The sequence below is a fragment of the Zingiber officinale genome, chromosome 1B, assembly GCF_018446385.1.
Source record: "Zingiber officinale cultivar Zhangliang chromosome 1B, Zo_v1.1, whole genome shotgun sequence".
NCBI classification, from domain to species: domain Eukaryota; kingdom Viridiplantae; phylum Streptophyta; class Magnoliopsida; order Zingiberales; family Zingiberaceae; genus Zingiber; species Zingiber officinale.
Genome location: NC_055986.1, coordinates 138998563 through 139015607, shown reverse-complemented (window position 1 = coordinate 139015607; position 17045 = coordinate 138998563). Strand labels below are relative to the sequence as shown.

The window sequence follows — 17045 nt, the reverse complement described above, 5'->3', positions numbered from 1 at the left end:
AAATCAACTAAATGATAAGACATATAGTCATGCTCAAATAAACTCATAAGGAAGCAAATGAAAACTGATACTGCATGCTTCAAATAACAAGAAGCTAAACTTTCTAATTCTAAACATATTTGATGTTTGTTTCATTTGTTTCCAAAAACTTTTACTTTTATACTTCAAAATAATAATCAACTTCTCTTGGGCCCGACATTGTACCACTTTGGTATTTTACCAATTTGCGCGCATCCTTAATAAGAGTCGAGGTAGCTAATCCAGAAACTACTAAGGTACTTCTAGGCCTTGTGCCTAGGGGCATCTTGGAGCCCATCCCTTGGACCTTGTGTCCGGTACATGTCCTTTAAAAGTAAAATATTTTTTATCTTTAAATACTTCTTATAATAAAATGCCTTGACATTTAATAAGCACCTTGTGTGCAAAATCCCTAAAGTCTTAACTTCGGGATTTTACTTAAGGCCTTAGCCTTTTTCCTTTCTTTTCTTTATCTTTCTTTTACTTATCTTTTGGTAATTCAGTAGAGAATCATAACTAAATCCAAAAGTAGATCTGTTCATGCTAAATGAGGTAGTAAAGAAACTTAAATCTAAATTGCATACTTTAAAAATGAGGGCTGTTCTTGCCCTATGCATAACATAAAAGATCTAACCAAACATGCCAGGTACCAAATTGTGCATGCTCATTAAGTAGCAAGGAAAGCTAAACCGTGCATGCTTAAGTTAATGGCTGTTCAGGTTCATTGAAATAGCAAAGACATCTAACGGTATGCTTTAGATTAGAGAACTATTAAAAGCTAACCAACACATGTATATCAATTCTTCATGCTAAAATACATCAAATCTGAAATGCTAACTATACTAATCAAAATTCTGCATATCAAGCTAACAAAATTCTGCATATATAGAGAAAACTAAAGCTAAATGCTTTAATGAAATCTGAAACTGTAAATAACTAAAGGCTGAAAACTAAAGAATTAAGAACTAATACATCTTGGAAATTAAATTCAATTACAAGATCAACTACTGCAAGTGAATCATGCTCATGCTATTCTATACGAACTAAATTTGCTACTGCTCATGAGTATCCATATAAACTAAATTTGCTACTGTTCATGTGTATCCATATAAACTAAATTTGCTACACATGCTCAACTGATAGCAATGAAACTAAAAATGTTCAACTAATAGAAACCGAAAGCTGTACATCTAACAGCAGATAAATACAATCTAAACTTCAGAATCTACAACTAACAAGTGGAATAGAATATCAAATCTACTATCCGATTCTTTCACTAACTACATTCATCTATGGCCTGTGATATCTAGAGCATAAAATCTATTTGTGCATGATAGTAGGTTAACAATCTTTCTATTGGTTTCATGATCAGATTTAATAAAGGAATCTCAAAATTTAAATACTAATCTACACTATCAATGGATCTAAAACCGTATGTACAGGACCAACCACACAAGATTCTAACAGTAGGTTGACCAATAAAAAAAAACGTCAGGTCTAGATGAAGCACTGCAATCCACTGAACCCTCCCAGAACCACAACAATTCTAGCCCATTTAAACAATTCCCTTTTTCTTCATAAGACTCACGGCAGCAAGTTTTAATACACCAATCTTCACCGCACGCTTCGAAATCGAGAAGAAAACTCGAAAACAAGAAGAACGAAAATTTGGAACTACTCCTACTGCAGGTGAGAAGCACTTACCTCGCGTTCTCGGACTTACAACCAGAGAAGAGGACTCTAAAGCTTCTAGGGTTCGGAGGATGTAAAGATCTCTGTGATCCCTTCCTATCCGCGTGTTCTCCTTGACGAGGAGACCACGAATCCGTGAACGGCTTCTGAAAAGAAGCCTTTGCCGGCCGCCGGAGAGGAACCCTAGGTCGGCTTCACCTTCCGCCTGATCTGCCGCCGTCGCACGCGAGAGGTGAGGAGAGGAAAAGAAATTTTAGGTTTTTTCCGAAAATCACTTTAGTCCTCGCTTTATAACTAGGGTTATTTTCAGTTCCAATTACAAGTTAACTATATTTCTCCCTCTTGAGTTAACATAACTCGCTGGCACAGCTGGTCAGCCGGGTTTTGCTCGGGTCAAAGGCCTCGGCTTCGATCCCTCAGCCGCGCACTTTTTATTTCAGTCTATTTAAAACGTTCCTAACTACTGCTTATATGTATTTCGTTACATATATCATTAACAAAACATTTGCAGCTCACTTGGTTTGCCCAGTCTGCTTAAGGCATGGGTAAGGCTAGAGGTTGTCGGGTCGAGCCTCGACATCGACCATTTTCTGCAACCTTTTTACCTAAGGTATTTCTGTTTCAACTAGAGCTTATATATAACTCATTCCATATTCATTCACGAAACACTTACTTGATCACTTGGTTAGCTCGGTTTACTTAAGGCTTGGCTTAACCCGAGGTCCATTGTTCGAATCTCGGCTTGGACATTTCTTTTCGCAAACTTCTTTCGTTTAGTAAAAATACCAAATGACCTTCAAAAATTACATAAAAATACTCTAAAATTTTCTAAAGATCTCTAGAATATTTCTAAAGCATTTCCAAATATTTTTAAGGACATTTAAAACTCGAAATAGGGAAAATTGGGTCGTTACAATCCCCCATACCTTGTAAAAAGTTCGTCCTTGAACTTAGAATAGTTCTGGATACTTCTGTTTCATATTGTCCTCACGCTCCCAAGTGACTTCCTCGTGCTTCTGGTTCTGCCAGATGACCTTCACTAGTGGCACTTTTTTGTTTCTTAGTCTTTTGACTGCTCTGTCCACTATCTGTGTAGGTCTGCTCTCATAGCTAAGATCCTCCTGGATCTGCACTGTCTGAGGCTGAATCACTTGGCTAGGGTCGTGAATACACTTCTTTAACATAGAGACATGAAATACATTGTGTATGGCTGACATGTCTTCTGGTAAGTCCAGTTTGTAAGCTACCTTCCCAATCATCTCTGTAATCAGGTAGGGTCCTACATAACGAGGACTTAACTTGCCCTTCTTGTCAAATCTCATCACTCCCTTCATAGGAGCGACCTTGAGAAACACTGAATCCCCTACTTGGAATTCTAGTGGCCTACGGCGTGTGTCAGCATAACTCTTCTGTCTACTCTGGGCAGTCTCTATTCTCTGTCTGATCTTCTGGATAGCCTGAGTAGTCTCATCTATCAGCTCTGTCTGAATGCCCAGTTCTACTTCCATTTCTTTTCTTTCACCTGCTTCTTGCCAGCAATTAGGTGATCTGCACTTTCTGCCATACAACGCCTCATATGATGCCATCTTGATAGTGACTTGATAGCTGTTGTTGTAGGCAAATTCAGCTAAGCACAGATACTTGCACCAACTTCCCTTGAAATCTAGTGCATAACCTATGAGCATATCTTCTAAAATCTGATTTACTCGCTCTGTCTGTCTATCAATCTGAGGATGGAAGGCTGTGCTGAACTTGAGTTTGGTGCCTAGTGCAGTCTGAACACACTCCTAAAAATGAGAGGTGAAGCGCCCATCTCTATCAGACACAATAGATTTAGGAACTCCATAAGTCTGATCACTTCCTTGACGTACAGTTGTGCCAACTACTCTATGGAGTGGAACACCTTGATGGCTAGAAAATGGGCAGACTTGGTCAATCTGTCCACTACTACCCATATTGCGTCATATCCATTCGTAGTTCTTGGAAGACCTGTTATAAAGTCCATGGATATGTCTTCCCACTTCCACTCTGGTATTGGAAGAGGTTGTAGCATTCCTCCTGGTCTCTGGTGTTCTGCTTTGACTCTCTGACATGTCAGACAGGTACTGACATATTTTGCAACGTCCCTCTTGAGTCCAGACCACCAGAACTTCTGCTTCAAATCTTGATACATCTTGGTGGAACCAGGATGCATGGAGTAAGGTGTACTATGTGCTTCTTCTAAAATTTTCTTTCCCAGCTCTTCATTGTTGGGGACACAAAGGCGGCTCCCCTGATAAAGAGTTCCACTGTCTGATACTCGAAATTTTGAATTTTCTCCTTCTTGTATGAGTACAGCTCCTAGGCCCATCTTGGAAGCATCACTGTAGATGTCAAAGCTCTTGTCACTTTCTGGAACAGTCAGAATGGGAGCACTAGTCAGTCTCTTCTTTAGCTCCTGGAAACTCTGCTCACACTTATCTGACCATTCAAACTTCTTGTCCTTTCTGGTTAGGGCTGTAAGTGGAGAGGCTATTCTGGAAAAGTCCTCCACAAACTTTCTGTAGTACCCTGCTAATCCAAGGAAGCTTCTGATCTCCCTGACGTTCTTGGGCCTATGCCAATCGTTGACTGCTTCTATTTTGGCAGGATCCACTTGGATACCTTCTTTAGAAACGATATGACCTAAAAACATCACCTGATTTAGCCAAAATTCGCACTTCGAGAATTTAGCATAAAGTTGTTTCTGCTGTAGGGTCTGCAGAACTATCCTTAAGTGCGTGTCATGCTCCTCTGGGATCCTTGAGTAGACTAGAATGTCTTCGATGAACACAATGACGAATTTATCAAGGTATTCTTGAACACCCTGTTCATCAAGTCCATGAAGACTGCAGGTGCATTAGTCACACCAAAAGGCATGACTATAAACTCGTAGTGTCCGTATCTAGTCCTGAAAGCTGTTCTGGGTATATCACTTTCTTTCACTTTCAACTGATGGTACCCAGAGCGCAGGTCTATCTTAGAGAACACTGTTGCCCCCTTTCAATTGATCAAATAAGTCGTCGATCCTGGGAAGGGGTACTTGTTCTTGATTGTCACTTGATTCAGAGCTCTGTAATCTATGCACATTCGCATAGATCCATCTTTCTTCTTAACGAACAACACTGGAGCTCCCCAAGGTGAGTGACTAGGGTGGATGAAGCTTTTGTCAAGCAGCTCCTGGAGTTGTTCTTGTAATTCTTCCAGCTCTGCTGGAGACATTCGGTTAGCCCTTCTGGAAATACCTTTGGATACTCACAGACTACCCGAACATCTTCCCGCTTGGGTCACCTAATTGCTGGCAAGACCATTTTCTGCAACCTTTTTACCAGCAATTAGGTTAGCCTCGGCATCGACCATTTTCTGCAACCTTTTTACCTAAGGTATTTCTGTTTCAACTAGAGCTTATATATAACTCATTCCATATTCATTCACGAAACACTTACTTGATCACTTGGTTAGCTCGGTTTACTTAAGGCTTGGCTTAACCCGAGGTCCATTGTTCGAATCTCGGCTTGGACATTTCTTTTCGCAAACTTCTTTCGTTTAGTAAAAATACCAAACGACCTCCAAAAATTGCATAAAAATACTCTAAAAATCTGTAAAATATTTCTAAAGCATTTCCAAATATTTTTAAGGACATTTAAAACTCGAAATAGGGAAAATTGGGTCGTTACAAGTAAGGTAAGTCACTGGAGGGGAGTGACTGCGAGGACGCGTTCCCGGGAAGGGAACATTAGGCGTCGATCCGGCTTAGATCAATTTCGGATATCTAAGTTGAGATCGTGACTAGATTCCGGTCTCGGAAAGACGGAATCTAGGTCATACTCTGTTTTGCTAAGTCATACTTCTTATACTAAACTCATAAACTATGCTAACACTTTATTTTGCAGGATCTATTTTTGTCTCGGACTAACCTTGTTTTGCAGGAAAGTTGTTCGTTGGAAAAAGGTGGTCCGGGCGCCCGGAGGTCCGGGCGTTCGGGAGGCACCCGGGCGCCCTGGAGGCAAAAATTATCCTGACCGCGCGTCGCCACTTGGAGCTCGCTGGTTGGACTTGCCACGTCTCACCATGGCGCCTGGAAGGGATCCAGGGCGCCCCGAGCTTCATATAAAAGATGGGGCGGAGGCAGAGATCAGAATCAACTCAGAACTCTTAGACTGCTTGCTCTACTGCTCTGCGCTCCTGCGACGCTAACGAAGATCCGACAATACGCTCTTTTCCTCGTCTTTAATTCTTGTCGGTATTTGTTTTATTTTCATTAGCATTTCTGTACTTTAAATTGTAATAATATTCGAACTGCTAGTGATTGCCCAACGAAAGTACTCAAGGAGTACAGGCCTTCGAGTAGGAGTCGTCACAGGCTCCGAACGAAGTAAAAAACATCGTGTTCATCTGTCTAAGCTGTTTTATTTCCGCTGCGCTTAACTCTCTTATACTCGTTGTTTTTCGAATCGATATTCACCCCCCTCCTCTATCGACGTTTCACGATCCAACACTAAGCTGTGGCACAGAAGATTGGATCACACTCACACCAGACTCATTTCAAAAATGAGTTAAAATGGCTTAGTCAGAGGCCTGCCCAAATTAAAATTTATCGAAAATTTAATTTGTAACGCATGTCAACAAGGTAAACAAACAAAGTCAACTCATAAATTAACCGATTTAAGTAGAACTAACTCAATACTTGAACTTCTACACTTAGACCTGTTTGATTCACATGGAGCTAAGTCACTAAGCAAAAATCAATATTGCTTAGTAATAATTGATGATTACTCAAGGTTTACTTGGGTAAAATTTCTAAAATCTAAAGATGAAACCTATGAAATCTTTAAAACTTTTTGTAACTTAGTAGAAAATAAAAAAGACACTAAAATTAAAAGAATTAGAAGTGACCATGGGGGGAATTTAAAAATCTAAAATTTATTAAATTTTTTGAAATTAATGGATATAAACATGAATATTCATACCCTAGAACCCCCAACAAAATAGTTTAGTAGAAAGAAAAAATAGAACCCTACAAGAAGCCGCTAGAACCATGTTAAATGAATATAACTTAAATAATCAATTCTGGGCTGAGGCAATTAATACAACATGTTACATTCAAAATAGAATTTTAATTAACAAAATACAAAATAAAACTTCATATGAATTATATTACAACAATATTCCTAACTTAAATTATTTAAAAGTTTTTAAGTGTAAAGTTCATATATTAAACACTAAGGACTACTTAGGAAAATTCACATCTAAGTTAATACCAAGAATCTTTTTAGGGTATTCCACAACCAGTAGGGCCTATAGAGTTTATAACAAAAATACATTAAAAGTTGAAGAAACAACTAATGTAATTTTTGATGAAGAAAATAACTTACCTAACTTAATAAATAAAAATATTAATCAAAACACAGAAAATATTAATTCAAGAAATTTAGAAGATGATGAAGATATTCGAATAAAATCTAGTCAATCACAAGAACCAATTATTGACTCTAACATAAGACCATCAAGAACAAGTACCGATCACTCACCTTATCAAATTTTGGGTGATCCAACCATAGGAGTTAGAACTAGATCATCTTATAGGAACCTAAGTCAGATAGCTCCCATTTCAAAAATTGAACCCAAAACTATAGAAGAAGCCCTACCTGATCCAGACTGGATACTAGCAATGCAAGAGAAGTTAGCCCAATTTGAAAGAAACCAGGTATGGGAACTAGTACCCAAACCCAATAACAAAACCATAGTTGACACCAAATGGGTATTTAGAAATAAATTGGATGATAAGGGTGAAATTGTAAGAAATAAAGCTAGGTTAGTAGCTAAAGGGTTCAATCAAGTAGAAGGGTTAGACTATGATGAGACCTATGCCCCTATAGCCAGACTTAAATCCATTAGGATGCTGCTAGCCTATGCAGCACACAAAGGATTCAAGTTATTTCAAATGGATATAAAATCCACCTTTTTAAACGGATTTATCAAAAAAGAGGTATATGTAAGTCAACCCCCCGGATTTGAGGACTTGGACTACCCGAACCATGTTTTTTAGGCTAAAAAAGGCCCTATATGGACTAAAACAAGCACCCAGGGCTTGATATGAACGACTATCAAATTATCTAATATCTAAAGGTTTTAAACAAGGTCAAATAGATCAAACCTTATTTGTAAAAACCTTAGAAAAAGATATTTTTATAGCCCAAATCTACGTAGACGATATAATTTTTGGTTCAACCAACACTAAATTTCTAAAAGAATTTACCAAATTAATGAAGAGTGAATTTGAAACGAGCCTAGTAGGTCAAGTAGAAATCAACACTATGTTGCTTTATCCACTACTGAAGCCGAGTACATAGCCTTAGGGGAATGTGTATTTCAACTATTATGGATGATGCATACCTTAAAGGACTATCAACTAGAATATAAAAATACAAAAATTTCCATTGATAATATAAGTTCAATTAACTTAACCAAGAATCCAATTCATCACTCAAGGACTAAGCACATAGAAGTTAAACACCACTTTGTAAGGGATCATGTAGCTAAGGGTGACATAGTGCTTAACTACGTTGAGTCCAAGTCAAAACTAGCTGACATTTTCACAAGACCATTACTTGAACTCGAGTTCAGTGCACTTAGAATGCAAATAGGGATGTGCTTAGTAGAGTAGGGATTGTTTTTTTCTTCTTTTTCTTTCTAATTGATTCTTCATTTGCAATTTTAAAATACTTTGAGTTCAAAGTCTAGGAAAAATAATTTTCAAAAATCCCAAGTTTATTAGTTTTTCAAAATTTTGGATTTAGCCTAGGAGGTTACCTCCTAGAAAGCATGCACCCTTAGTTTTCAACCAGAGCATCTCACAAACACACTAGGATTACCTTGCTTATGTATGAAAAATACTTAAAATGGTATGAGATGCATAGGGTATGCCTAGAATTGAGAATGCTTATATTTACGCATCACAGTAAGTCTGGGCAATAAATATCAAATTTACATTAATCAAGTTAAATTATCCTGTCTTAGTCAAATCTAACTGGATCACTGACTTAATTTGACTAACCAAGTGAAAGTTATTGTCTTTTAGGCAAGCAGCTAGTAACTGATGGTTAGACATTTGGCTAAGGAAACTAAGTATTTAGTTTGAATTTTTAATTACTCATGCTTGGACTTTAGGATTTTGGAAAAGAAAACTAAGTTTTTCTTTAACAAAATTGTCTTACTCTTTTTGGTTCTAAGTGAAAGTGGACTTACCTAAAGTTATACAAATTGATACTATTTAAGCTAAGTACTTGTCAAATTTTACCTAAGTAAAATTACTTTTTGAAACCCTAAAGTGTTTTTTTTTAATTCCTTTTTAAAAAACTATGTTTCCTATTGAACTTTGTGATTTGTTTCCTTAACTTTTGATCTATTCATTCACTTAGCTAAGAATTCTTACAAGAAAATTTATTCTAAAAGCCAAGTGTTTATCAAAATATTTTAAGTATTTATTCAACCTCCTAGTAAACTAAGTTAGTTAGTTTTAGCTAGAGTTTCTTTTCTCATATTTTTAAAAGCTAAGTTCTTACAAGCTAAACTTTTATCACTATTCAAACTTAGTCTTTATCAATTTGTTGGCAAATCAAGATTTTTTTTAGCAAAGTGTTGTCAAACAACATTTTCTTACTCCTTCCCTCACAAAGTTTTTTTTAATATATGGCAAAGGGGGAGAGTATAAGAAAATTCAAATCTAAAAGTCAAAGTATAAAGAAAATTCTAAAAAGGGGAGCTTTTATTAAGGGGGAGCTTTTCACTTAAATTTATTTATGCTTGCGCTGTAATTTAAATTTAGTTATGCTTGCGCTGTTCTTAAATTCCTTATAGCATTATTCTTTATTCTTTATGTCTTTTTTAATTAATTTTTGTTGTCATAATTAAAAAGGGGGAGATTGTTAGTAGGAGAAGAATCTGACGATCGAACCTGAGTTTTGATAATGACAAAAGATTCAAAGTTAAGGTTATTTGTGATCTAATGTGTTTGAATGAGTTTGCAGGAAAAGTCCTAAGGTATTTTATGCAAAAATCCAAACTGCGTTAGGCAGGCAAAAAACCCTAGGGGGTGGTAACCCTAGGTCCTAGGGGGTGATAATCCTAGGAAAAAAGCCTTGGCAGGTCGAGGTATTCGGGCAAAAGTCCTAGAGTCGGAAACTCTAGGTGAAAATCTTCGTGTCGCGGATCGGGTGGAAAGTCTGGGCGGGTCATGGAGCGGACGTCCAGCGGAAAGACTTGAAAACTCGGGCGCTGAGCAAAAGCCCAGTCGATCTGGAGGATCGAACTGGCAACAGGTATACTCTCCTGAGTGGAGTAGGTGAGGACACGTTCCTCGCTGAGGGAACAGTAGGCGTTAGTTCGACCTAGGATTTCCGGATAGAAATCCGAAGTTAGAACCAGACAGTCCAGTGATTGTCAGACATTTATGTTTATGTTATTATCATGTGCTAACTTTGTGTTGCAAGATATGTTTGGTATTTTGGGACTAACATATCTTACAGAGATAAAAGAGCAAGTTTTACCTCGGATGAACAATACCCGAGGCACCCTCCATGGAGCTTGGAGGCGCCCTCCAAAGGAGCTGGAGGCACCTCGGACAGCCTTGGAGGCACCCTCAAGAGGATAATCTATGGGAATTACGGATCTTATTCGCGCTACGAATCCACCGGTGATGGAGGCGCCCTTAACGGATTATATCAGCCAGTCTCGACCAGCAGCTTGAAGGAACATTGAAAAAACAATCTTTCTTCAAGACACTGCTAACGAGATGATCCGATTGAGCTACAACAAGACCCCGACGACCCGAAACTGTGAAGTTTCAATTTCTTGTTGTCAGTATATCTTTCACTACAGTATTATTGTAATACTCTCTTGTAATATTTGCGAGCTTATAGTTGTTGTCCAAAGTAAATGCTCAACGAGCATGGGCCTTGGAGTAGGAGTCGCTACAGGCTTCGAACTAAGTAAATCCCTGTGTTTGCTTGTGTCTCTGTGTTTTATATTTCCGCTGCATTTTATTCATTGATTTTTTGAAATGAAAAGTGAAAGCCACGAGCGCTATTTACCCCCCCCCCCCGGGTCTAGTGCTTTTCGATCCAACAGAATCCACCACAATGAAAATGCTTCTTCGCGTCCTCAATAGGGGCTCGCTACCCAAAAAAATTACTAGCTTAATTTGCCCCATGGGTCTTACTTCATTGTCGGTGAAGCCGTATAGTGAAGTGGCCACGGGAAGGAGCTCACCGGCATCAATTTGCATGCCCTCGAAATACATTCCTGAACAGCACATTAACAGAGCTTCCGGTATCAACGAAAATCATGGGCACACGACTGTTGGCTATGACGACTTTGATTATTAGGGCATCATCATGAGGGAGCTCCAACCCTTCCAGGTCTTGAGGCCCAAAACTGATTATGGGCCCGGCAACTTGCTCCCGGCTGCATCCTACAGCGTGTATCTCCAAGCGACGCTCATGAGATTTTCGAGCCCTGGTGGAATCTCCATCTGTGGGCCCCCGAGAGATCATGCCGATCTCTCGGATGGCTACATTTCTCCTGTTCTCCTCCTCCAGGGATTCTCCTGGCTCCTTGCCAGGGCCTGGCTGCTGGCTCCCTTGACCTACATTGTCGAGCAGGGATTTACCTGACTGACTTGTCGCGGCCTGCTGGCCGGCCAGCAACCTCTGAAGTTGAGGCGCAATCTCTGGTCGAGGCAGGCCCAGTTTAGCTATGCGCCGGGAATCATGGATGAACTGGACGCAATCCTCGGTGGCATGAGTGTGGGACCTATGGTAAGTGCAATAGTGAGGTCTCCACTGACCAGGTCTTGGGGCTTGGACAGCTTCTACCCTTTGGGCCATCTGAGAGTCTTGCCAAGGCAGGAATCCCGGTCGGGAATCCCTGGCGCGCGGAAGAGGCTAAGCTGGCACTTGGGTGGCCTCTTCTCCTGTTTGTTGGCAAGAGCAGGCGCCTTGCCCGCTTTCCGCCGAGCCGCCTGAGCTTCCTCTACGTTGATATAACTGGCGGCCTTCCCTAACATCTCATCGAAGTTCTTCACAGGCTCTCAGATGAGGGCTCGGAAGAACTCCCCTTCTACCAGACCATGGGAGAAGACACTCATCAGTATTTCAGAGGTTGCGGATGGGACGTCCTGGGCTACCTGGTTGAAGCATTTGATATAACTTCTCAAGGGCTCAGTAGACCCTTGCTTGAGGGCAAAGAGACAATGATCTGTCTTCTGGTACTTTGTGCTACTGGAAAAATGGCGCAGAAAAATGATTTTAAAGTCATGGAAGTAGGTGATGGACCTATTCGGCAGCCCATTAAACCATTTTTGTGTCGAGCTAGACAGAGTGTTTAAGAACACTCGGCACTTGATGGCGTTATTGTATTGGTGCAGCAGCGCAACATTCTGAAACTTCCCAAGATGATCCTCTGGGTCCTTGCTACCGTCATACTTTCCAATAGCTGGGGACTTGTACCCCTTCGGTAGATTCTCCTCGAGTACCCTTAGAGAGAAGGATATTTGCTCCTCAGGCTCCCCACGGAGCTCCTCCTTGAGGACTATGGCTTTCTCTTTATTCGAATATCTGGGCGGGGAGCTCTCTGCAATAAAGACATGTGGTTGTTCTTTCTTATTGTAACAGTCCGGACCCTTGTGGTAATAGTCAGGGCCAGACTCCCGATAAAAGGCTGGAGGGAAATCCTCGAACTGTTTTCTCTTAGATCCCCTATCTGAGATGTGAGTCGGGTCCTTGGAAATCGCATGCATCTTGTACGGCCGTGAAGCAGTGGTTTGTTTTTCGGAAGTCGCTCGCCTCTTGGCCTCCTTGAACAGCTCATATTCTCCTGCTGTCATGGTGACGTTGATTCTTCCGGTATCCTCCATCATCACATTCCAGAACAGGTAAAGGAGATTCCCATATACGGTACCAAATTGATCCTGTCCTGAGTCAGATGAAGGTCGGATGAACTGGTGCTGGTGTTGACGGGAGGTGACTAGGACACCTTTATCGTATGTACCCCAGAGAACGGACCCCCACGTGGTGCTGACGGATGACAGTAGCTAAGCCGGCGGTGCTTGAGCTCTGCACGTACTCAGATAAGCACACAGAACGTTGGAGGCCAGAAACCAGGGAAAATGTTCCCGGAACATATCCTCCGATGCTCAAGTCAGATACTTTTTTCCTAGAAGAACAGTGTACGAAGGAGAAAGAAAAGTAGAAGATAAGTGTGAATGTGCGAGAGAACGTACCTGCTCAAGGGAGAGGACCTCCCTTTTTATATAACAGTGCGTACCTCTGGAGCCTGATTGATGTCAGGGAATGTCAGGTGTCAGGACCTGTTTGATAATAGAGGACGCGTGACACCCTCTCATGAACTGGAAGAAGGTTTCATTCGCAGATAACCGCAGACCATTAGAATATTCCCTGGCATACAGTAGTTATTCTTTGACAGGCGATTACGATTCCTTGACCTTGTTGTCGCACCCGGGTATGACTAGGGGTAGCTCGGGATGATCAGGAGTTGGCCTCCTGAGAGAACCAGGTCTGGATATGATCGAGGTGTGAAAACCCAACCAATTGGAGCAGGTCAGACATCACCCTGATTACACATCCTGATTCAGATTTGGGATCCTGATCTATAAGCACCCGACCGAGCCTCATGTGGCTGATGACACCAGGCGGTCTACCTCTTCTTTCCCTAACTGCTGACTGTCACGCCCCCTTGACTTTTGACTGTCACACCCCCTTGACTTCTGACTGTCACACCCCCTTGACTTCTGAATGTCATATCCTCTTGACTTCTGATTGTCACATTCTTTTGACTTTTGATTGCCTGATCTTATCTGATCTTACTCTTATACACCGTATCAATCAACATATTATAGTTTATGGAAAATCGAATCTGAGCATTCATGTGTCACTTCTTTGAAAAAACCACGATCATGTTCCAGATGAAGGGATCAATGTAGATTTGTTCAGCAAAATGAATAAATAGGGCGAAAGAGGATTACCCTATCATAAACCTTTATCACAATGAAACCAAGAGTTTGGTCAATTGTTTGCAAGAATCGCTAGCTCCTTGTGCACTAATTGCGATGCACACATATAAGAGACCCTAATACTTGTTCGTTTGATGCAGGCAAACTCTACTGTCATGCATAAGGTTTGAAGTACAACTTTGCAACTGAATTGCAAGTACTTTTAAAATCATGTTCACTAATAAATATTAAATATTCTAATGTAATAGGATAAAAATTCACCTTCAAATTTTGGAGTGATATATAAAAGGAGTCATCATATATTTCATCATCACTTCTTATCCAACCCTCGAATGATTTCAAACATTAGAGCTTTGATAGATATTGAAGAACAACAGGAGAGTGCCAATAAATTACAAGCAGAAAAAAGTGCATCCGATTTCAGAGAACAGAGCGTTGTTGAATGCCACAGAGTTTAGTTCATTTGCATCTGCTCCCTGAGAAATGCTCGATCAGGTGCGTCAGGTTGGAGTGGGACGAACCCCCTTCTTCCATGGCCTCCTTCGCTGTCTCCGCTAACTCCGCCGCCTTCCTCCTCCTTTCTTTACCTTCCGGTCCTCCATCCATGAGAGTCCTCACCCGCTCCTCCACCTGCTCCCTCTTCACCAACGTCTCTATGTCATCCATCCCGATGTAATTTGGCACCTTCACCCCAATCGCAACTCCAACCTTCAGCACTTGCACGATCAGCCTCTCGTTATAGAACTGATCCGAAAAATGAGGCCATGAGATCATCGGCAGTCCAGCCATGATCGTCTCCAAGATCGTGTTCCACCCGCAGTGCGTCATCACTCCTCCGACGGCAGGGTGAGGCAGGATGACTGCCTGCGGCGCCCACCCTCTGATCAACAGCGCCCTCGATCTCACTCTCGCCTCGAATCCTCCGGCTAGCCATTCTTCCACCTCCGGCGATAACTCCTCCTTGCTCCTGATCACCCAAATGAATGGATGCCCTGACGCCTCCAGTCCCAGCCCGATCTCCATCATCTGCGACGGCGCCACGCGTGTGAGGCTCCCGAAGCTGACGTAGATCACCGACCGCGGCATCATCGCGTCGAGCCAAGCCAAGCATCGCTCCGTGTCGATGGACGCCTTCATCCCCCTCATGGCCATGTCGACGACGCTTTGACTGTGCGACAGCAACGGACCGACCGTCCAAATCTTCTTCCCCATGGCCTTTTCGTACCCGGATACGTAGGAAGGTTCCAAGTCGTAGAAAGTGTTGAAAATCACGCCGTCGGCGGTGAACTCCGCTTCGCGCACGTCTTTATCCATCTGCATGAAAGCAGGGCCAGGGAAGAACCCCGGCGCTTGGGCCTTTGTCAGCTTGATTACGTGCTCCTTCGGCAAGCCCGGAACCGCGAACGGCTCGTTCTCGTCGACTACTCTCTCCAACATCTTGTGGCCCCAAATCTGGTGGGTGCAGAGGAGCGCGAAGCAGCACATGCTATAGAAGATGAGCCGCGGAATTCCGAGTCTCTCGGCTATCCCGCGCGTCCACGGTTGGCAGAAGTCGGAGACCATGACATCGGATCGGTGCTGCTCCAGGTAGAGCTCGAGCGGGCGGGATAGGAGCTTCGAGGAGGCTTCGTTGAAGGTGATGTACATCTCTGTTTTTGGGAGGGTGTCGAAGTTCTCGCATCCGGGAGGTAGGCCGGCCTCGTGGACTGGGAAGGGGAGCTCGACGAACTGGATGGGGAGACGGCGGGCTGCGGCGCGGTCGATGGTGTGGCGGATGCGGGAGGCGTTGAAGGGGGTGGTGATGAAGCTGACGAGGACGCCGCGGAGGGCGAGTTGGTGGGCGAGGTCGAGCATGGGAATGATGTGGCCCTGCGTCATCAGGGGAACCAGGGCGAAGTGCAACGCCGGCGGCCATTCCCGGTGACGTTCCTCCTCCATGGACGGTGGGGATGATGACGAATTGCCGTTGGCGTGCGCACCTAAACAATCACCCTCACTTGCGTAATTTAATTTACTTCTTACGGAGGAGACGGCGCCGAAGTTATGTTTTTTAATAATTTTTTAGAATATTTTCCTTTCGACCCCAGAGTTTCTTATTTTAAAATGTTTCTTTAATACTCTAAATTATCAAAATACCTTCAATAATTTTCTTATTTTTTCAATCTTTTCCTCTAAATTCTATGATCAAAATACTTGATCTACATTGAGGGTCTAAACTTGAATATTTTATATACAAAATAATTTTGAAACTAATAGATATTAGTCTATCTCATGGATAAACCTTGATTGTTATTGTAATAATATATGATATATAGACAAAATTAATCAAATCTGAATCGTAAAAATATCATACTATATAAATACAGTAAATCATTGCATCCTATAAATTCAATCTCTCATTTTGTATGTAGTCCATATGTTTTTTTTCTTTAATCTTTGAGCGAACATAAAAAATTTATCTGGTATTCATCCGAATATATCCAAATTCCATAATCATATTATAATTCTTGCTTGTGAACTTAAAAGGATAAGGATGGTTGACTCTCGATCTCCATACCAAACGCTTCGATTGTTTTCTAGTAGGGAGAGAAGATATTTAATTCGTATATATGTGATTCCTGACTGGTTGTCTCTGTTGATGATTTTATTTATATATTTATTCGGTGGAGATTTCTTCCCGTTGATTGACAACGCTACACCTACAAGTTGTGTTTTCAAAGGTAGACATTAATTTTGTCCTGTAGCTACTTTGTGCTGGGTCCCGATTCTTTATTCAGAATTGGGTCAAGTCCTGTAGCTACTTTGTGCTGGGTCCCGATTCTTTATTCAGAATTGGGTCAACTTGATGATTGACGAAGACTCAGTGGTATAGAAACGATTTGTTTATATAACACAGTTAATCATCAGGATAAATTTATATATATATATATATATATATATATATATATATATAATGGATACAGGTATATATTTATCTTTGTAAATTTTGAATTCTGATACCTTTCATTATATATTATCTAATTTATCATCTTTTATTTCTTTTTCTCCCAATTCATCTATATTTATTATGACTATTGATGATACTCCTATGTTATTAGTAGGTGTTGGTTCAATTGTTATATATTCTTTATCTCTTACTAATATTTATTATATTCCGAGTTTTACTTTAAATCTTATTTCTGTTAGCGAATTATATGAGTCTGGATACCTAATCTCTTTTTCTTCATCCAATTGTTATGTTCAGGACCTACAATATTAGAGGCTGATTGGGATAGACCATAAGTAA

The 17045-nt window shown here is 41.1% G+C and overlaps 1 protein-coding gene across 1 annotated transcript; it reads right to left on the bottom strand.

Moving 5' to 3' along the window:
• Positions 1-14035: 14035 nt before the first annotated feature.
• LOC121981872 (UDP-glycosyltransferase 73C1-like) lies at positions 14036-15773 on the bottom strand. Its single transcript, XM_042534634.1, has one exon. It carries the CDS (start codon positions 15695-15697, stop codon positions 14219-14221), a length of 1479 nt encoding a protein of 492 aa, XP_042390568.1. The 5' UTR covers positions 15698-15773; the 3' UTR covers positions 14036-14218.
• Between the last annotated feature and the right edge of the window lie 1272 nt (positions 15774-17045).

Bases quoted from the DNA above. Each gene is read 5' to 3' on its own strand.
- LOC121981872 (XM_042534634.1), bottom strand. From the start codon at position 15,697: ATGGAGGAGGAACGTCACCGGGAATGGCCGCCGGCGTTGCACTTCGCC.